Source organism: Phoenix dactylifera, chromosome 1 (assembly GCF_009389715.1).
Source record: "Phoenix dactylifera cultivar Barhee BC4 chromosome 1, palm_55x_up_171113_PBpolish2nd_filt_p, whole genome shotgun sequence".
Lineage (NCBI taxonomy): Eukaryota > Viridiplantae > Streptophyta > Magnoliopsida > Arecales > Arecaceae > Phoenix > Phoenix dactylifera.
In genome coordinates, this window is record NC_052392.1 from 40512137 (window position 1) to 40535833 (window position 23697).

The 23697-nt window shown below is 37.8% G+C and overlaps 1 protein-coding gene across 1 annotated transcript; it reads left to right on the top strand.

Annotated features, from left to right (window-relative positions):
- The first annotated feature begins 1151 nt into the window (after window positions 1-1151).
- LOC103714713 (protein phosphatase 2C 32) lies at window positions 1152-22770 on the top strand. The gene is made up of 4 exons (XM_008802081.4): window positions 1152-4245; window positions 13178-13291; window positions 21113-21377; window positions 22097-22770. Exons 1-4 carry the CDS (start codon window positions 1834-1836, stop codon window positions 22210-22212), a joined length of 2907 nt encoding a protein of 968 aa, XP_008800303.2. The 5' UTR covers window positions 1152-1833; the 3' UTR covers window positions 22213-22770.
- The last annotated feature ends 927 nt before the right edge of the window (window positions 22771-23697 follow it).

The window sequence follows — 23697 nt, forward strand, 5'->3', positions numbered from 1 at the left end:
CATAAATAGTTCACAATCTAGGATGCTAGAAGGCGCATTCAAAACTATTTTAACTTCGAACATTTGTTTATTCTGTAAAAGATCTTTAAAATGATCATGATAAAATCTTAAATAATCCTGGTATAAAACAAAAGGAGGGAGCTATCTTATATAGCTTGGACATGGGGCCATCCAACATCTGTTTGAGGCTTTACCTCTGCACATGCAAGTTGCACTTGGGATGCAGGTTAACTAAGAGGGCCAAGTCAGCTGTCGGAGTAATTTCATTCTTTTTGTATTTCATGCATGTGTCGACCTTAGGGATATTGTCTGATCTTTTATTACGGCATGCATGAAATGCAGGCGAAAAATACATGATCCGATATTGTAATAAGAATTCTCAACATCTACAACGTTTAACACTATAGTAAACAAATAGGATTTTAAATCCTAAATACCTTGTGGAAATATGATGAATCGCTCTAATAACAAAATCTAATAATTGATTTGATTTTATATTTTAGGACCCATCAACTCTTCTGTATTTTAAGATGCATGTGTTAATTGATTTGGATTGGTTGATATTTATTTGTGCTGCAAGCAAGAAGTTCTGTTTGGTACATCCTTTATGGTCTACATAAAGAATAAATAAACAAAAAAAATACAAAAAATATATTTTTTCTATTTTAGATTTCAAAATTTCTAAATATTAAAAATGATATATTACCTAAAGTTAATTATAGAATTTTGGCTTAAATCTTTGAGATAATATGCGGTTTGCTTCATCATGCACGCATCCATTGCACACTTGCATGATTACAAGAAAAGATTTCTTTGCGTTTTGGCATCTTAAAATACTGAGTAAAAAACAAAAGTCCACCCACTCCATCCATTTTATGGACGCGATGATGATGGCGACCATGATGATATGACGATGGAGGGCATCGGGCAGCAATTTTGTTACATCTGGACATATATATATATATATATATATATATATATATATTGTTTTAATTTGACTCTTGAGACCATCAAATCCAATCATGCAAGCGGAAAAGAAGACGACATACGACCCATGTAAATTCCCAAACCAAAACCCCCCATTTCCACTTTCAACTCCATCCCCGGAGACTCTCTCTTTTACCCTCCCAAACCATTTGAAAACTCCGAGAAAGAGACCCCTCCCCCAGTCCCGGTCCCTGACGGGGATGAAGTGAACTCACTCTCCCCTCTCTCTTCCCCCTCCTCACTCCCCCAAAACAAACACCCACCCATCCATTTCTTTCCTCAGGATCCAAACAAAAACCCCATTTCCTCCTTCCCATCCCCTTCTCACCTCCCTTTCTCCCCTCCAAGCTGCCTCCTTTCCTTCAAGATCTCCGCAAAGGCGTCGCCTTTCCTCCCCTTTCCCTCTCCCCAGTCTCCCTTCCTCGCCCTTTTCTATCTTCTTCTCGCAGGATTCGCCAGTTGTGCGCCTGGATCTGCTGTCTGAGGTGCTTGATCCAGGGATCCGTGGGAGCTTCGCCGGCGCTTCGCGAGGGCACATGATGGCTGCTCCTTTTGCTAAATCTCTGTTAGTTTTCTATGTTCTCGGATCCGAGATTTGGTTTTTCTAGCCTGGGATTCTTGGTGGGATTTGGATGCCGTAGTTGCTGAGCTGCTGCTTATGATGCAAACGCACTGGAAAGGGGCTCATAGGGTTGAGGGATTCTTCGGGATTTCGCGGCCGCCGCAGTCCGAGCTGAGCTGCTGGCTTATGGTGCAGAGCCGGAGAACCCCCCCTGTCCAGAGATCTCTCGGTAGAGCGCTCGCCGGTGGCCGGATGGTTATTTCACGGTGTTAGGGAAGTGGGTAATGGGGAACAGTACTTCTCGAGTCGTTGGTTGCTTCGTGCCGCTAGGAAATGGGAAAGAGGGGGTCAATTTGGAGTTCTTAGAGCCCCTTGATGAAGGATTGGGCCATTCCTTCTGCTATGTTAGGCCAGTGATTGCTGATTCCCCTGCCATAACCCCGTCAAATTCTGAAAGGTATACTGTAGATTCGAGCATCCTTGATTCGGAGACGCACAGCGGCTCCTTTAGGCAGGAGATAGCCGAGGATTTGGCTGCTGGGGTGCAGAGGGTCAGCAAGAACTTCTCTGAGACCACCTTTAAAACCATATCAGGGGCTTCGGTCAGTGCAAATGCCTCGACTGCTCGGACCGGCAATCCGAAGATGCTGCTCTCAGGCGATGCCCAGGAGCCTGCTGCTTCGTTCGAGAGCACGGCATCCTTTGCTGCGATCCCTCTGCAGCCGGTGCGGCGCGGGTCTGGGCCGTTGAACGGGTTCCTGTCGGGACCCTTGGAGAGGGGATTTGCTTCAGGGCCTCTGGAAAGAGGGGCGGGTTTCATGTCAGGGCCTTTGGACAAGGGTGCTTTCATGTCCGGTCCTCTCGACGGTGCTGATAGGAGTAACTTCTCAGCTCCACTTGCTTATGGCCGGAGGAGGCCGGGGTTTGGACGGCTCATGAGGAGCATGAGTAGGCCCATGAAGATTGCGCTCTCAAAGACTTTCACAAGGCGCTCTCAGGGTCCTCCTGGATGGGTGCAGCGGTTCCTTTTGCATCCGATGACGCAGTTGGTGTGGCATTCCAAGGAGGCAAGGTTTCGAGCGGAAGCTCCACAGAGTTGTGTGGAGGTTGGGCCATCTGAACCCGAGTACAGCAATACACGTAATTTGCAGTGGGCTCATGGCAAGGCCGGAGAGGACAGGGTGCATGTCGTGCTGTCTGAAGAGCAAGGGTGGCTATTTGTTGGGATATATGATGGTTTCAGCGGTCCCGATGGACCTGATTTCTTGATGAGCAATCTGTATAAAGCTATAGATAAAGAGTTGGAAGGATTGCTATGGGATTATGAAGACAAGCCTGGAAAAAGTGTACCTTCATCTGGTCTTATTGAAAATGATGCGGTTGGGGTTTCTTCAGAGTTTGTAAAGGAAGAATGTGTAGGTTCTCAGTTGCACAATGATGTTTTGGAAAAACAAGGTGAAAATCCTTCTCAAGCACATGATGAATGTTCCAAAAAGCAGTGCAATGAAGAAGTTGTACCTATCCAGTCAGACGAGGATGCAACTGGAGTGGAAACTACAGTGAAAAATGGGTCAGGTGAAGCATTCATGGAAGCTGATGAAATAGTAGAGGAAAAAGATGGATCTAAGGACATAGGCCAGCTGCAAAGTGAAGCTGGCCAAGACTATAGCACAAATATGGGTGATAGAAATTCAGAAACAGCAAGCCATGTCAATGCACCGGAGAGCGAAGCCTCCTGCACTGCAGCAACCAAATTGGCAAGCCAATGCAGAAAAAGCAAGCGCCTTTATGAGCTGCTTCAGATGGAACTGCTGGAAGACTATGGTTCGAGGGAGCCTTGGTTAGCATCAGAAATTGGAAAGAAGAGGAGTTCCTGGGATTTGCAATCAAGTGCCAGTGAAGACTTGAGTACCAGAGAAAGCTTACCAACAGCACAGCCTGTTTCTTGCTCTTCAAGTATCAAAGGAGAAAGTTCATGTCATGTGGAAGATGCTGGCAGTCCAAGGGAAAGTGAGGGTGTTTTGGGGAAAGATTCCAGAGATTCAAAGCACAGCTCTGTCGCTTCATTTTCTGCTTTGGGGCATAGGCAGATGATGAAGAGATCATTGATCGGGTTGAAATTGAGGAAAATGTACAGAAAGCAGAAGTCATTGCGTAAGAAACTTTTCCCCTGGAGTTATGATTGGCACAGAGAACAGCCCCAAGCTGATGAGAGGGTAGTTAATCCGTCAGTAGTCATTAGGAGATGCAAGCCAGGGCCAGTGGATCATGATGCGGTACTGAGGGCAATGTCACGAGCTCTTGAAGCAACAGAGGAAGCTTACATGGAAATGGTGGAAAAGGCGCTCGATAAAAATCCGGAGCTTGCACTGATGGGCTCATGTGTTCTTGTGATGTTGATGAAGGATCAGGATGTTTATGTCATGAACCTCGGTGACAGTCGTGTTATCTTGGCACAAGACAGGCTAAATGATCGCCATGTTAACCAAAATCTTGTAAAAGATGATACGAAGCATCGAAACCGGTCAAGGGAGTCAGTTGTTCGTGTGGAGTTAGACAGGATCTCGGAGGAGTCTCCTATGCATAACCCCAACAGCCGTGTCTGCAACATTAACAAGAATAGGGAACTCTCTCTTTGCAGATTAAAGATGAGGGCTGTACAGCTGTCTACTGATCATAGTACCAGCATCAAGGAGGTAACTGATAAATAGTTATGAATTATTTGCTTGTTACCTTAGAAGTTTACTCTAGCTAGTTCTCAATTAATCTATTACATAGAACCTGGTTGGATTTATGTTGCAAAATGCCTTAACATATATGCAAAGTCACTTGATATCTTTGTGAAAAATGCTTATCTTTTCTAATCAGTCAGTGATTGAGAATATATCAAAATGCTACTTTTGTTTATATTGTTACATAAACTATTGCAAGCCTGTTTATAATCATAGAGTATCCATGAAGTTGTTGATATTGTTGAATTTTCTTCCCGTTTTAATGGATTACGTACATCTATATCGTCATATTTAGCTACATGATATTGTTCATGATAATTATTAGCATCGCATAATCTTCTACATCTAGCAATTCTTCACACCCTGCCCCCCCATTTCCTGCGTAAATCAAACTATATTAATCAATACTTAGCTAATGGTGATGAAATTGTGCTTCTAATTTATTCTTTTGCTGCCAGAAAGCAATATTTGAATTAGTTCTATGAATTCTGTAGTTCTTATTGGACTCAATAAACTTTCCCAGACAGAGAAAGGTTATATATTGAAATGGAATTTGTGTTGTTCCATATTTATCACACCGTGAATCAGAGCATAGCTGATGCTGCGTGCCTACAGGGTGGACTGTACAAGCATGTAAGGCTATTGATCAAATCATAATAATTCAGAGGGATAACAATAATTCTTCAATCCTTGAACAATCAATTTAATAAAGATCCAATCAAATCATTCTCGCAAACAAATATCCCAAAGTAGCAAGAGTCATAATGTTCCAACCAATTATTATCATTCAAACTGAATAAAATATCCAAAACTAAATTGAACTAAGCTAAACTAAACTAAGCTAGAAGTCCCGAGCAATCATGATTCAAGATTTGAAAATAGAAGAACAAGGAATAATGAACTACACTAGCTCAGTAAGTAACATAATACATTAAAGTGGAGTTTCAGCATGCCAGACAAATAAATAATCAAATAGCATGATACTGACTAGGAAGAAATCAAATCTTGAATAATACACATTTTTTTTTTCAAAATTTACTTTTCATGAACTGATAATTGACCCAATGTCAGCCATTTAACCTAATGACATGTGTCAGACCATAGATATGGGGTGCACCAAGTGTAAGATAACAAATACCACTATTTTAATCACCAGTGGCTTGGTGCCGAAAATAGTTTTTGGGATTAGAAGTCAACATGGTTAATGTATAACCCCCATTGGCGGGGCCAGATCATAGCCATGCCGAGTATATATATTTATAAAATAAATTTCGTAAATTACCCGGTCAAACTTTTCAAAATTTATCTTACAAGATTTTCAAGATACATAATATATTTCAAAACAATTATGACAATAATAATAGCATGCTTGATCCGCTTGATCAAACATAAAACCGAGATCATAACCAAATCTAATAAAACTAAGTGTACTTTTCCAAAAGTCATTAGAAAACATGCGTTGAAGCGTTAGGTTATTTACCTATTCTTGCTTCAAAATCTCACTTCAGTTAGACGGATCCGCTTCGCTAGTTCAGTATTATTAAAATACAATTAATTTTATCATTGTCTTAGAAGACTAGTAAAGTTAAAAATGAGGTACTATTGGGGATACAACTTCATGCTCAACAAAGATGAAGAGGGATAGGGTTGGCTGGACGAGAGAGATAAAAAGCTTGGGACGAGAGAGAAAAGAAGAGAGAGGGGAGAGAAAGAGAGATAAAACAAGAAAGAAGAATAAAGAAGAAGAAAAGAGGAAGAAGAGGATGAACCCCAACCCAATAACCAGGGTGGTGACCAACTGTCGGAAGACGCCAAGAAGGGAATGCTGGCGGCCGGCCAATAGGTAGCTGACGACGAAAAAAGAGAAGAAAGCAAACAAAGGAATGGCAAAAAATAGGGGTTTCCGTCCCACCTCTCTATCTTCATGGTCTCCGCCGGTGGGGCTTCGGTGACGGTCGAGAGCGGCACTGAGGACAAGTCCCACCTCCGGTGACAAGCACTGGCAATGGAGAAGGCCGGAAAAAGATATAAAAAGTAGGTTTTTGGATCTGAAAATGGAATAAATAGGGGCCCCTTTTTTCTTGGTTATTTTTGGTGAAATCCCGGCTAGATGGAAGTTTTAGACAAAACAAGAACAGAAGAAATTAGGGAACTTACCAAGGGCTTCAGTGATGGCCTGGCTACGATCTCGGGCGGCCGCAATGAGCCTAAACCATTGGCAATAAGAGGAGAAAAGGGAAGAAAGAGAGCGGTGGCTGCTGCTATCTTTGGTGATGAAAGAAGTGGGGGATTGGGGCTTTAGATAGAGGGGAGGCTAGGCTTTCCTAGCCTCTGGCAAGTTCGTGGAGGAGGACTCGTCCTCCTCTGTCCTTGTTTGAGCAGGGTTTTGCTTTGTTTGGATATGGGGATGGACCTTCGGGCCTTCTATTTGGCGCCGGACTGGGTCAAGAGGCCGGCCCATTCAACGTGAGGCTAGACCTCACATTATCAACTCTGGGAACTCTTATTCTCTGACTCTTGTAAATGTATTTACACCAGAGTTGTATAATATATCTAACAAAGAAAAGGTAAAAAAAATAAAAAACCAGAGTATAGATACCTCTTCTTCATTCGATTTGCTGTCATACCATATGCAGGTTTTGTATTGATTTTTGATGGTGGTTATACACACTTACTAACAAAAATCCGGACGGCTACTTGTCATTGTATTGCAGCATAATTTTATTTGTATTTTGATTTTTAAATCATTAATATGTATCACATTAATAAACACCATCACAACGTTAGGTTCATTGGAAGTTTTGCCTAACCATTAGGTACTTGAAATAGCAAAATGTTCTGAACTTTAAATTCAAACAATTATCTAAAGCCATTCAAAGGCTCTGAATTTCTCTATGGACAATTGATCTTTATACCATGTATGCTAGTTCTGTAGAGATTATAGAAATCCCTTGTGAATTTTAGTTCTGTTTTTTGGGAAAATGCCATAATGCATTTATTGTTCTGTAAAAGTATGAGATACTCTCCATTCCTTAGCTAACAGACATTCTAGATCAAAGAAAATTCTAACCAGTTGTTAACTGTTCTTCATAGAAGTATAGTTTAAAATTGTGTCTTATTATAAAAATGAACAAAATTAATTCCAGTAGTGCGATCTTTTTCCCATCTGGTAGGAGGAAGATATCTTCTTTCAATCTCTAGCCATCTCTTTCAATGCCCATGGCAGTGCTGACTTCTCTCCACGCTGCTGGTGTGCCCCTGCTACACTGCTGCCATGTTTTCTTCCCTCCCCCTTCCTTCCCCTCCCTCTCTACTTGTTAAGGAATTTACAACGCCATCACCACTACCTTGCCACCCTGGTGATCAACCAACCTCCATTGCAATGCACCCTCTCCACTGCTCCAGTGCCCACTGTTCCTCTTCCAATGCTCTGTCCGATGGTTTGGATCATTGTCACTGCTTGACTATACTAATTATTCACTGGTTCAAGCCACCCTTTTGCTGATCTATGCCACCATGCTTGCCTCCTCTGTTCACCAACATTACCTTGTCATTCACACTGTGTTTACTGGACGATGAGCCCGATCCATTTAATGCTTCACCACCAGATGTCCACCACTGAAGCGGACACCCACTTATCCGCTCCAGAAACTTCAATGCAATTGGATGAACCAAATATAGAGGATGGCAATTCTATCCCTACCTGAAAATGGAAATTGATAAGCACTATGACTAAAAATATTTAAAAAGTACTCAGCGAGACCCACTGTTTTGATCATCTTCTTCTGTAAGAGGCATTACTCATCATCCTTTTTAATTGAGCCAAGTCTCATGTCCTTGTTCTAATTGAGTCATGGTGCTTGATTCAAAAAACTTCGCAATCTTATAGGGTGGCTTTAGTAAGGACTGAACATTTCTACAGTTACCTACATTTTTTTTGAGCAAAGGGTTTTTCTATTTAGTTGTTCTCTTTCCTTTTATATTGACAAGGTCTACCAAGCTAAGGTGTTTGACCAAGAAACAATAAAAAAAGATATGTTTAATCCAATTTAAATTTATGGACCTTCACTTTGTAGACAAAATTGTTCATGATTATGAATCAATGTCCTAACTATGAGGGTTAGCTCAACGAGTACTTACTTATTTTAGTTGCACCTATTGTTAAATATGCTTGTTTGAGGCTTGCCTTGCCCCACTTCTTGAGCTGAGGCTCACCCGGGATACCCCAAGGCTCATATCTGAGGCTTTGCAAAGATTGCTACTCATGTTATATAGAAGTCTTGTCTATTTTCTTTTTGTGGGAGGCACATCCCCTAGGCTTTGTATTTCATATATGCTTTGAGCATTATATACAGTATGGTGGTAATGATTCAAATTAGGCAACATTTGGTATTCTTCTTTTGAGACTTGTGCACATTTTACAAATATACAACTTGAAATCTTTACCAAAGTTCAAAATATCCTTAACCATGTTGTGTCGGCGGTTCTCTTATTTTAAGTATTCCTTCATTTAATAACGAGGATCAATGGTTCTTACACCTTATCCTCGAGGCGTATGTGCTTCAAGAGTCTAGTGGCCTTACCATACAACCTCACTTGTTTAAACAATGGTTAAACCTACACCTATCAATGGGTCAGGTTCTGACCCAAACCTAACCTGATTAGGTTAGTTAAGGTAAGAATTTTGATCCAATTACTTGATTCTACCTGGCAATGATCTTACTTGGAAGTTGGAATATAGATTTACATGTGACTATGAACATAGATGTACATATATTACAATAATTGATAAATTTCATATACAGCCACAATGACAAGTTATTCATTCATTTTGATAATTGATCCATCTGAAGCTTTTTATGTATCTACTCCTTATTACCTTGGCAAGTTGGGGGCTTACGTATCATCAAAGTCTCCTTGGTTTATTGAAGATGTAAACCTTGGAAGAGAGAGCTTGTGGCATCTTGAGATGCTTGCTTTTCTGGCTACAACTTGAGTCTACCTAGTCTTAAAAGCATGCCATTACCACCTTTCTTGTTACTCAATTTTGAGATACCGTAAGTAATAGCGAACAAGGTTTCAATGATGCCATTATTCCCTTAGAGTGGATCCCAGACAAAACTATTGTTGAGCACTTCAACATTTATTAGGGCTGTTATTTGATCTCACCTTGTGTGATTTGGAGTTAATATTAAATTGTTAACTATTATAATAGCCGTTGTAATGACATTATATTGGAAAAATAATGGAGAAATAATGGTGTTATTTTTGAAATCACTGTTTACTCACAAAAATATTTTTTTTCATGTACAAACTTTTTGAAGGGAAAATTTTTGAAAATTCAAACTTTTGGAAATAATTATTTTATTGAGAGAAAATGCAAATGTCAAATAATAGCGCTTATTTGTGTTATAATGTGCCATTGTAATGCTACATAACCTAATGTAATTGCTGTAAACTTTTCCCCATTATATATATATATATATATTGTTTATGTATGTTTGTATGTATGTATGTATGTGTGTGTGTGTGTATATAGATATATATAGCTGGACTTGGCTACACTCGAGTGGATCTCCATGCAGATCTAGTCAGGTCTATATTGGACAATGAGGGTTTTGCATCGATGATCCGAGCCATTGGATGTGCTCTACTATTTCTAAACTGCTTACATACCCAAAATAGTGATTTGGAGACCTCTAACCTATGCATCTAGTGACACCTCTAACCTATGCATCTGGTGACAAAAAAAGTAATTTAGTGTGGTTTAGAGTTTTAGACTATCCATTTCTTGGACCAAAATAGGGAGATGATGCAATGCCTTTTAAGAATGAAGAAGAGTCAAACTTGGGATTATGTCGAGAAAATAAAAACAAAGCATCAAGGGGTGAAGGTGTTTTGAGTCTTTTGACACACTAGGATTAGCGTGATGATGAAAAATCAATGGAGCATCATTTCCATCTCATTTAATCAAGGTTTAAAGTACATTTTTTTGTGTTATATGATTAGATGGTGTATTGCATATTAGTGCATTTCATCTTTAATTACTCGTTTAAAATTTGTGTAAGAGAGCAAAGTAACTTCTTATGCTTTCATTTTCTTTGGCTGTATGTATTGCCTATAGGAAAAGGTATCTTTGTTAAATAAATATGCGTGCTTTCTTCCTTGATTTTTTTCCCCTTTGTGAACCTTTGATTGATTACCACAAGACTGCTCTAGTCTTTTTTATATAATAAAACAAACTTCTGACTGAATTTTTGGTTGTCGCCAACCCTCTGGAGTTCATTATCAAATAAGTGTGCTTTTTCACTAAATGCACTTGCCATAAGTTAGCTCTCGTTCTCCTCTCTCTATTTAAGAGAGAGAAGAGTGAAGTTATCAAAAAAAAGTAGGGAAGCATGCTCAAAATCTACCATAACAAAGCTCATAAGATACTTTTTACGTGCATCTCACTTTTTTACTTTAGTTGATCTATCTTGCTAAGGAATTTGGACTTGATTTGTGGAACTTCAAAATGAGCTACTTGAACAGTGCTGAAGCATTCCAACTTCCAGAGAAACATGCACTTTAAAAGAGACATTTGTCAACTATTTGTGTTGGCTTTCCTTCTGAATAGCCTATAAATAGTATAAAATATGAAAAGTCCTGGGAGATACATGCCAGGTGGTAGTATGAGTGTGCTGAAGGGTGTATGCAACCCGAACAGGTCTTCAAGTGATCAAGAAGTTTCCATAAAATATTTCACCATCAGTGAATATCCTATTGATGCAGAAGAAAACGAAAAGCAAATAGAAAAAAGAAAGTGGAAACTTTGTTTATAAGAGGAAATATGGCAAAATACAAAAGATGACTTGGCAATTTACTTTGCCAATATTGGTGGACCCATCCTCCCACAGGAGAGAAACCACTGGACTCTTGCACAACCTTCAAAGCTCTCCAAACTTCATAGACATGGTAAAGCCTCCCTGTTCTCTTACCTTACAATGGTATATATAAGGATCATCATAATGCTGGAGTAATAAGGTCAACCACCATCCAACTTGATTAATTGTCTTCATAGTAACTACTTATTATGGAACTTAAAGAGCATCTTAGAAGTCCAACACCAACCAATTCGAGCTGTTTCTTGATAACATTTCAAATTATAGAAATCTTCATTATATCTTCTCTTTCCCGAGCATATGATAAAACTTTTTCCACTATTATTAATGTGGACAATGATGCATGACAATCTTGTTGTTATAAGCACCATGTGCATCACTATGTCCAGGTCCTATATGCCTCTATCGCCTGCCAAAATGATAGGGAATTTAATCATCAAGGGAGAAAATAACTCCTCACTAGGAGAATATGGATAAATATGATGCTTAGACAAAGACAAACATGCTGATTGGAAAGTTTCTTGCTGAGTTCTTGAAGGACATGTAATAGTAGCCACAGAATATTCAGTGTGTATAGAGCATGCTGAACAAGTATGGTGTTCACTGCTGCAAATGATAATATCGGGAGAGATTGAGAGAACTAAAATCCTGCACACGTGCTATGCCAGTTGTTTTTGAGCTAATATTAATCGCTGAAATTACACCTATTTTCTTAGATGCTACATGCCAGCTAGTGATCTAGGTTGAGCAGAGGAAGACATAATTAAAACTACATCTATTTTTTTCCTGGAGCATTTAGAACCTCCAGCCGTTAATTACACCTACTTGAATGGTGGTTCATTTTGAGATAATTTACGTTCTGTTCTAGATGCTGTCCCTCGATCATTTGCTACAAGCTTGTTTAATGAGGGAAAATTAATTGGATTGTCCACAACTACAATATCTTGTATTCTGCTGTCAGCAAAAGCATATAAGAAGGAAGGTAATGAAGAAACAAGATTTAATGTATATTTTAAGGCAATAAAGCAATGCTCAAGAAACTTCTTGTAGTCAACTTGCAAAGAGTTTGTCCAATTGTAACTCTTATGGATTCTACTTGAAATGAAGAAGAGGACTTGCCATATGCCAAGTTTTTTCCATAAAGATTACTACACAAGGGCACCAAGTATATAAAGCATGTATTGGAAGTAGCTGCAGAAATTTAGTCTTTACAAATAGTGTGTGACCCTGAAGATGAATATCATATCAGATGCTGTGTTTCGTGGTTCAAAAAGGTAAAAGTGTCAATTGTAAAAGTTGCCGTTTTGCTTCTACATTTTTTTTACAGGATAAACATTGTAAGTTTATATTGTTGTGTTGTACTTTGGCATTAGCTGGACTGGCTTTGTCTCTATGGGTGAGTACACCATGCATGCTGGCACTATAAGCACCTTCACTTTTAGAAAGAGCTAATTCTTGTGGATGCCTTAGGAGTAATTTCATCCAAACTTGCACCTATTCTAATATGTAGTACCAGCTTTCCCAATATGTCTGTTGGTGAGGCGTGTCTGTCTGTCCATGTTCTTCCTCCCTGCATCTCCATATTTGCATTCCCCATCTTGTATCTCTGTCTTTTTCAAGATATAAAGCCAACCCCAGATAGTTGGGAAAAGGCTAGATGGTTATGGTTATGAACTCTCAGTTTTCTTTCTTTAAAAAAAAAAAACATGCATTGCATGTGCCATGGTCTAGTAGAAAGTAATTCGATGATCAAAATACTTGCCAAATCTTAGATACAAAAGGGCATCATTGTTAAAATAACTGTTTAGCACCGAAAGAGTATATGGAGACACCTCTCTCTCTCCACGGTACATAAAAATATGTGAACATTGCATAAATGACTCCATTAGCCACTATTTATCTAGAAGCTCTTCATTCTTTATCAATATATAGTCTGCTAATTACTACTTCTAGAAGCAACACGATGCTTGACTGTATACCCTGGTTATGTCTCACCATTTATGCAAATTCTGCAGGAAGTTCTGAGAATTAAAGCAGAACATGCTGATGATCCTCAAGCTGTCTTAAATGATAGAGTAAAAGGACAGTTGAAAGTTACTAGAGCATTTGGTGCAGGGTTTCTGAAGAAGGTTAGCTGAAACACTATGCTTTTAAATAGGGTCCACATGCATTCTTTTTTTTTTCTTTTTGTGATACACAAGCATTCTTCTTTTTTCCTTTTTGTGATACATATAGACAAACAGTTTTAATTTATTTATTTGTTTAAGAGGCACATGATCAGTCTGCCATGAGCTGAAGATACAGTGCAACCAGTTCCAGGATTGGCAATATATTTCTTATATTTTGTTTGCATTTTCTTTTATGAAAAATTGACATGAAAATATTAGAAATTCAACTTACAAAAGTTCAAAGTTTGCCATACTGGTCGGTACAGTATCGTACTGACTGTACCATACCATAGCGGTAGCAACCCGGTAAGCTGTACAATATTGTACTGATATTCGCTATACTAAGCTGTACTGTACTAAACTGCGTACCGACATTGTAATAGGATGGTAGTGATACGGGGTCCGGTACTGAGACAATGAATCTTGTACAAAACCAAAGATATGAAAATAAAAATTATGGGTTGTACTGCTTAGCTAAATTCAAGAACCCCTCTTCCTGAGCAGCCCTATGATCTACCAATCAATTTTCTTTTCATGTTTTGTTCTGCCCCTTTCTTTTGGCTTTTGCATGGTTTTTGTGAGTTTTGATCTCCCACTATGATTCATTTTCAAAATAAGTAAGGATTAAGTAAATTATAAACTTTTTTGTAGAATATAATAAGGCTTCTAATCTTAGACTTAGACTTATTCTCTTTATGTATTAATTATTAGAATTTGAGTAGCTCAGACACTGGTAAAATTTTACAAAGTTCATTATTCTATCAGCAATGCCATATTAAAATTTTGAATTAGAATGATTGTAATTGCCTTGCTTTTCTTGTTGGGCTGTAGTTCAACAATTTCAAAGCTTTGGCCTGTCCTGTCGAATATGGCTTTCCAATCTACTTATATCAGCTCTAGTTAAATGACAAAATAGTGAAGGAAAAAAAACTAGCCTCTCTCTCTCACTCTCAGAGGGAAGGGGGCATATTGACACAAAAACGCTTAGGACCACTTCATTTTTCAATCCAACATCCACTTCTTCCCACCTGTAGGCTGATTTGGATGACTTGTTAGTGTTGCAATAATCTCAAAGAGAGGCCTCACTAACAACCAAATGGTCTTGTTTTCTTCAGAGAAAAAGGCTTAGAATGTGATCACTGATATGGCTTGCGCAAGCCATGCATCCGAAAGAGAAGGTGTTCTAAGAAAGGGGGGGTTTTATCGAAGTAAATTATCATCAACCACTGTTTCCAACATTAGATTGTGAAGTGGACTGGAATTGTTGTTCCAAGAAATGACAAAATATTCTATGTCATGCCAACCACATGGAAAACTATGCACTAGGATAATTTTGCAATGTAATAAATACTTCTTTTTAGGTATCAACATGAGATATTTTGTCATGACTTGTTCCGGACTTGGAAAAAGAAGGTAGCATGCTTGTTTGTTCAACTATTATCGATGGTGAATTAATTGACATACTGATTCTCTTATTGAAGTACCAAAGTTGCGCACGGCCATCTCTCTATTACATCGATGTTATGATGGCAAAGACAATAGAACAAACACTTAATATTGTATGGAGAATGCTTGAGCCATACGGACTCTAAATTAAAAGACTCTAGGAAGCATGAATACTTCACATTGCACACCATGTCTCCGTTGGATAAATTGGATGCTGATACTTGTCAGATGCTTCTAATATATGCATAAGATACTTATTATAACTATCCTATGTTTCATTAAGAAGACTTTATATACTTCTTGGATATGCCTTATACTTCCTTGATACCTCCAACAATGGAAGCAAGAAATCTATTCTTTTCTTTTTATGAAATGTGACCTTTTTAATGATGAATAGTAATTTTGAGTGTGTGAAGCTGATATTACTGTATAATGTATGATCTGTAGTCCTTGGATTTGAAAGATTTCTAATTGACAGATTAATATTGATTCTATTGTATGAAGTATGTTATGTTCATAACATACTGTACTTTATGGATGTTTTTATTGCATATATGTTAAAAAGATAGATGTACTGACTGTCGTATTTTAGTCCTATTATATCATAATTTCTTAAGGTTTGTTGTATTGGCGTATTCGTATGCCGTAACTGTGTCCATGCTTCATAGACTTGACTCTTCAACTCTATAACATTACATAACTAACAGACATGGAGCATTATACACCCTTTTGTGCTCCTGATTCACCTTCTCTGAATGCCCATATGGACTTTGCTGTAGGCTGTGGTACCTGAAGCAGTGTGTAGGCTATCTATGTTGGCTCACTGCATTGCTTACAGGATGACATGATCCAATGTATGGCTCTTTATACTTTACAAAAATTGTTGAATTAAATGCCATAGCTTGGAGAATCAGTAGAGTCTCTAAATTTGTGAATAAGGTGGAGAAGGTTCGATACTGAGTAGAATATTTGTATGGCCCACCATTTATGGACATATTAGTGAGCCTGCGAAGCAGTCACTCATAGATTTGGAAACTTGTGAAAAAGCCTTACTACCAAGCAGCCAGGAAAACTACATTTGCAAGTTGATTTTGTTACAACTTGTGTGATTATTGTACTCAGAAAAGTTCTTTGAGGTTATGAATGGAAAGGATTGGTCTGATAATAATAAATTGTATCCAGAAAAGAAGCATGCATATTTTGAATAACTAAATTTGAGAAAAGCAATTGAAAGCACAAATCAGCAGCTTTTAATATCCAAATGACGAAGCATTTTAAGGAACGAGATGTTATAATTTGTTTGCCTATCAAAAGATTCTGTTTTAGAGAGTGATAATCTTTGATAGAACAATGTTGGTTTGTTTCTAAGAGGCACAGATTAGAACCCACAATGCTTATGAGGGCCTTAACATATCTGGTCCTCAATGTCCAGAAGTGGTTAAGTAGAAGCTAGTTCTTGTGTTGGTTTTTGGGAAGCAAATTCATCTCAACAACGAAATGCTATAGGAGGCTCTTTTTTTTTTCTGACGAAAGGGTGATTGGTTCCCAATTTAATACTTGTGAAGTGAGATCATAAATTCTACTGAAGCAACATCGTGCATGTAGGAACTTAGAATATTGATTATGAAGTTGTTGCCCATTGCAGATTATGTAGCAATTTACTTAAGCATGAGTTCTTTCTAAGTCCCGCATGGTTAATATGAGCTAAGCTACCCAAAACATCCTTTTAGGATCTATAGGCATGTGGGATGTATTTAGACTAATTTAGGATAATAGGATTGTTAACTGGTTGTTTTCAACATTGATTTGATGTTATAATAAGTGAACTATGGAGTAAGTTTGAAATTCTGGGCATTTATGAGGGGGTTGCTAATGTCCTCTGCTAGGGCACATTCAGCAACTTGTCAAGTCTTCCAGTAGGAGTCCAAATTGCATTTAAACTCATCAAAACAAGGCTTTTCTAGATGACAAGCTGAGCAGGGTGTGTTTTTATCCTGTTTGTTTGTTAAGTATCAGTCTTAAAATGGACTCCTTTTCAAGAACTTAGTACATTTAAAAAGACTTTAATGCAGCATTTCTCAATTTATAGGAAAAAAGCACCTACTTTTTCATGTACCCTATCCTCGTATATTCTTAACGAAAAACAACTTGCATCTTCTTTTTTTTGTGTGTGCATGTGTTATAGCCTCTTAGTTTCCTATCTTCTCCTATAGTTTTGCTCAGATATCATGTTAGAAACTTTGGATGTGATTTTCTGTTTAATTTTGATTTAGCACTTAGAACATATGCTCAATTCCTGAGGAATTTTACATATGTAATATGTGAGAATGATACAAATCTATAATCTTCGGGCGATAAAAAAATTTAAGAAAGAAGAAGGGAAGAAAAAGAAAGTGAATAGCGAAATCAAGAATAAGTAGACCAAAAGGGAGAAATAGAAAATCACTAATTATTTATGTGCAATTTTCTTAAAATTATGTAGGTGTCTGTATTCTGATGAAGTTTCACAGGTCGGATTATTTTTCTGACAGGTGGTATTAGGGATCCAAGGTCGTCTCATGATGCAGCGGATGGCTGCAGGACTTGAGATTCTTCTCAGATTTGAATTTAGCTGTCGAATTGCTATTTTCCTTCCTATTTCTTTTAGTTTTCAGTTGGTTTGTTAGGAAACAAATGTGGAGATTCAAATATCTCAGATTTTATTTGACAGTTTATTGGGTGTAGCAGTACTGTTCATGGCATTTCTTATTACAATAACTGGGAACAAGTAACCTTGTCTTATGGGGGATAGTTTTGGGACTACAAACAAATTGTTAGGGTTTCTATTCTTATAAACTTGGCTCTTAGAGTTATGTAATCAGATTTAGATGGAAAAAGAAAAGATGAATGAAAACTTCAGTCTTCTTTTCTGTCCTATGGTGTGATGCCTTAGAAGAAGCAGGATGCTTGCAACCCTACTTGTGATTCTTAGGTCACAGAGTGAGTCTGATATTATCCCTCTCCGCTCTTTAATATTGTTCCATTTTTCTGCCGTTTAATCTTGTACTTCTCTGTTTATATTACAGTTGGTTATCTTCTGTTCTTCTTCTCTCTTTCTTACCTTATTGGTTTCACCCCACTAGCTTTGATAAAAGAATCCCAATATCTCTATCTCCTGCTCTACCATTTCTGTTTATCAACGAGCCCCCCCTTGCAGCAATCTGCTGATATTAGGACCAGCAAGTAGGCCTTTAAAATCTGGTCATAGATTAGATCCAACCAGTCCTACTACAAGATCCAGTGATGTGTAAAGAATCACCAAATTGCTTCTGTTTGATACTAAGACCAATTAATTCTAACTCCAGTTGGATGCTTGATCTGCACAAGAAAAAAAAAACCTATTGTTTTCGCAGATTTGTGATGTAACAGTTATTCTTCTGAATTTTCTATCTGCTTGTTCACTTTCTAACCAACTTTCCTCTTCCCTATTAATCCTCAGCAATTTTTGTCGTTTTTCTTCTATCCAAAATCCCTAGTTAGTCCTTATGTCTAGGCTGTCCTACTGGTAGCTTAGCAAAGAATTATAGGAATTTGAGCAGTGTGGTGGTGCATTTTGCTGGGGAGTGATGAAATAGAATACTGTTGTATATTTTGACATTTACTATTAATTACTAATAAAGAAAAACTAGAAACATGATGCTTCATTATTTATGAGCAGATCAAAGATGCCAAAAGGAATGTATGTCCTAAAGCTTGAATGCTGGAATATGGTGGATTACTGATCCAGCAAGCCCTATTACTTGATTTAGAAAAAATTGTGATTAATAAAAATTTTATGGATTGCTGGAACAGTTATTTTGTAGAGTAGAGAACATTTTGTTTGAAATAAGATTTTAATGCAGAGGTTTTATTTCTTCTTCTTTTGTATGTATATGGAGGATGATTTACTAATGTCTTAGATGTCCAGAGTTTATAAAACTGAAGATCTTAAGAAAGATGTAGACTTGGTTCCCATAAATTATTGGATATTTGAAACTTAAATCCGCTCATAGATTCCAGCATTATGTTGCCAAAAGTATGGCAGGTAATAAAGTTAGGAAGCAAATGGTAGGTACTGAAGAAAGAAGAGTCGTTGCTAGATCTTGAATTCATGACAATAGATAATAGGTTATAGAGACATGGAACAAGAAGAATTGAAGATGGCAGAGGGAGGAGTTCCTAAATCTGAAGACATTTAACCTTTTGAAACTATTTACTTATGGCTAGTGGTGTTTGGACAATAGCAGTGTCCTTTTAGGTAACTGCTTGGGTATTGTGTTCCAAAGAATGATTGGCAGTTTGTGGCATTATTCGCCCACCTGACCTGACCAGTTTAAAGTTGGGTAGGCATATTTGTTCATTGATCCCGTACAAGTTAGTCACTAATATTTCACCTACTAACTTGTTTGAGTTTTAAAGACGAGAAAGAAATAAATTACATTGCAAAACATAACTTTTTTCAAAAGAAATAAATTACATTGCAAAACATAACTTTTTTCTTCTCTTGACCAAGTCACATGATCAACTCTCAGATTTTCTTTTCTTAGCAATAAGATTTACTGAGGGCATGAGAATTTTGAAATATGAGACTACAAAGTTGTGTACCTCATCCGACAACAAGCTTGTGACCTATGGACAACAACCTAAACAAGGTTATCCAAATGTTATTATCCGATAATCATCTTTTTATTGTTTTGCAGTTTTATTTCAGTTATTTGTCAAGTTCTTTCATTTTGGGGAACAACACTATGTATATTGATTGCTTAGACCTTGTATGGCAGACCTTATCTGACATGCAGCTTTGCCATTCAACCCCTTGTGCTACATGAAGATAAATTTCAATTTGCAAATATATTCTTTAAGTCATACGGGATTAATATACCTGACCTATTTGTGTTTTGGTTCGAATAACCGATCACATTTGGTTTATCGTTAAAATACATAGGTCGGCTAGTATACTTATTTCAAATTTATTAACTTCGGCTAATGTCGGTGGGTTTCTAATTTTTCTAGATGTAGATTCTACTTTGTAAACAAGGTCAGTCACCTGGGTCCTAATTCAGCAGGACAGTCCAGATAAGTTTCCAGATCGGGCATATTGTTGGAATTGTTTATGTACTGACATTCTTTGACTGGTTTTCTGAGTGATGAACATTACAAATTCTAGTGCAAATGTTGAATTGTTGAAACGAACCACGAGCAGCAAGGAAAGACGGAGTTGCATGTTGACTATGTCCAAGACCCATGTCTATGTCTATGCAAATGGCATGATGTAGAGCAAGCTTGATATGGTCATGAAAACTTTCTCCCTAAATCCCGTATTTATGACGGAAATTGATTTTTTTTCCTTGGGATACTGAATGCATCAAATGAAATATTCCCGTTCTTTTTCCCTTCTTTTTTCTTTTCAGAACACTGATTAAATGAAAATGTAAAGCAATGTTGATTAATGGACATTGGTCTTATATTAAAAGTGGTGATACATGATTTGTTGATCCATCTGCAAATAAATGTGACAGTGGTTTTGCAGTGTTGTCTATCATTCATTGCTAATGAACTATGAGCAGTTGTTGATGTGCATGATGGTGATCATCGGGATTAACTTTGCTCTCCACACTTATAATTTATAGTTTGGCTATAGTTAATTTTCAGATACAATTAAAAGGCTTAAGAGTTTTAACTGTTCATTTCTTGTGTCATGTGATTAAAGCCCCATGGATCTAGAAGCGATGCATGTACTGACACAGTTCAGTAGCATTTCATTTTTCGGCTTGAGATAAGAAAGCGGTATTTAACTCTTTTTCTCAAAACTGCCATGTGAAAGATGAGTTGCAGTTGTTTGAATTTGTTAGAGTGCTGGTACTAAAGTATCAACCTCGGTACCTGCAAGGTTGCTAGCAATTGCTCTTTTTGGTGGTTCTTGCTTTTAGAGAAATGAGTTTATATATTCAAGGTTTTAGGCCAAGTAGGGGGCTGAAGGTGAAGCTCTAATCTCATCTTATATAATACGCATTCTTGAAGGAGAATGCTCTTAATTTGTTGTCATATCCATTATGTAAGATGATTTTTTTCCCTGAAATTTTTATGAGTTGAATACTCTTGAACTAAGATGGATGCTTCAATATGTGTTTCTCCTAAAAGCAAATGCTGAAAATGTAGAAATAGGCTGTTTAAAATTCTAATGTTTTACTCCTGTGTTACAGGCAAACGACTTGAGAACCATGTTACCCTTATTTTAAGTTTTTCTTTAGTTTTGCTAGATTCCTGAAAAGTTGTTTTTGTGGGACTGATTGCGCTGGTATTTTCCTTCTGATACAGCCAAAGTTCAATGAAGCTTTGCTGGAGATGTTTCGGATTGACTACATTGGAACCTCACCATATGTTAGCTGCATTCCCTCAGTTCTTCATCACCGTCTCTGCTCAAGTGATCGCTTCTTAGTCCTTTCATCTGATGGGCTTTACCAATATTTCAGCAATGAAGAGGTGGTTGCACATGTTTCGTGGTTTATGGAAAATTGTCCTGAGGGAGACCCTGCACAATACCTGATAGCTGAGCTTCTTTTTCGTGCAGCTAAGAAAAATGGTCAGTGGATTTGACATCATATGTTTTTTTAATCATTTGAAATCATTCAATTCTAGATCACTTTTTGATTGATTTTGGAGGTGTCAGCTGTTTCTTAAAGGTATTCATGTGATTTCTGATTCTCACTGAATATCATTTTTCTCCCTTAAAATGCGGTGACTGAGATGCATATGTGATTGATACCTCCACAATATCCGAGCATTGACCAAAGTTAATTTTGAGCATCCTAGCAAGTCAGGCTGGCTTATAGCAAGTATATTTGACGGCACTAACCAAACCCAAAACCCTCAAACTTTATCCCAGGGAGATTCATCCTCTATCACCATCAATTTTTAAGCTTCTGCTAAAGTCTTCATGAAAGTTCGGTTAGCTACCATTTCCGATCTATTTCTACAGCTCGCTTGTCTAAATAGCCCATCATTGCAAATGCATGACACCCTCCTTTTCGAAGCTTTACCAGATTTTTGTTGCACACGTCATGGTTATTCAGGATACCGACAGTTACTAATAGTTTCTTTTGCCATTGATAATTTTCATGTCTAGCAGTCTTTATATTGCTAATGCATTTTTCACTTACGAGCAACATCTTGCATCATGTTATGGAAACATCCAGCCATGAATAGTTATTCTCATCTCATGCAATAACCATTATGAAGCTTTTGGGTCTCTAACACCTTAATGATTGGAATGCATGTTTGGTTTTCATATCCCCTCTGCAGGGATGGATTTTCATGAATTACTGGATATTCCACATGGTGATCGCCGGAAGTATCATGATGATGTTTCTGTGATGGTGATTTCCCTTGAGGGAAGGATTTGGAGATCGTCAGGTTGATCACTGCACTTTGTGGATTTGTGTCCATCCTCTCATGTACCAAATTTTCATCAAGGAAGGCTTCTTGTTCCTTTCATGAGCTCTCTCTCTCTCTCTCTCTCTCTCTCTCTCTCTCTCTCTTCTTTTTTTCCGCTTACTCTTTTCCTTCAGGTGAGCTCCGAGTTACAAACATTTGTAGTGGCCATCTCTATTTACCTCTTGTGCATGTGTGGCCATCCAATTCATTGGCCACTTTAAGGATTACCTTGGTCTTTTCAATCATAGGATCAATTTAATTCATGGATATCAAGAGTCTATCCGCTGGATGGCTGTGATGCAATGAATTATGCCAGGCTGGGCATTTGCATCAATGAAAGATCTGAATTGAAAAGAAAGCCCCACAAGCAACCTGTTTTCTTACTTCATTCTTGTTTTTTATTTTTTCTATGATGGTGCCATGGACAATTTATTGATATTGTGAAATCATTATACTGAAACAGTGGCCATCTACCCAGCCATTCTCGAATATCAAGTTGGCAAATATACAATTTACATTCCATACATATCTGATGGACCTAACAGTATTGAGCTCATACTTTTTGTCAGCCATTTTATTTTTGGGCTGCTGCAAAAGGTAAGATCAAACAAGAAAGGACATGTCCTTTTAACATATTTAGTTTTTTGGCAATTAATGTTCGCATGGATTGCATGTAAAAACTTATGTGGGTGTTGCATTGGTGGGCCATTTCTCCTATTGCTAAATTGTCCAAATATTGCTGAAATGTGCTTGGATCAAGCGGAAGAGAAGTGATAAAACTCAAGGGAACATTGGTATGGTTGGTGAACAAATAGTAGATGAAGCACCTAGGTTAATTTTCAATGTGTGAGAGGCTGCATAATATTTGATGCAGTATCTAGATAAATTCTTTTTTTTTTTTGGGGGGGGGGGGGGGGGGGGGGGTGCAAGAATCATCTCAAATTTATACATAAACAGAAGAAGTAACAGTCTGAAAACAACAAGAAGTATGTTAGATAAAATCTCTGCCTTTGGTTTAGGGTTACAAGAAAGGTTAAGTAAAATCAAGGCACCTTTAAAATCATTTATAACGTGTCAAACACGAAAGATGTGACCATAAGGGCAAAGTGAAAATCGTAAGAGGATGTTTAAATTCAATATTTCCACCAAACCCTAGGATGTCTATTCCACTCCATAGGGCGTAATTTATACTGGAGTGGATCAGATGTAACTTAACCCATTTACTTTGAGATATCATATTCTGCAACCAAATGGTCAGTAATTGGGATTAAATTAACCTATTTATTTGGGCTTAGTCATACAATAGCATCATAAGGTTCATAGTTTTGATACCTGATTCCATATTGGTATCATATTGGTATTGTAACAACCCAAGACCTCATCCAAAATGGCTAGCCGAAGGTATTATTTGGATTCCTTGATCCTGTATAAGTACTCAAAATCTACCCAGCAAATAACCGATGTGGGAC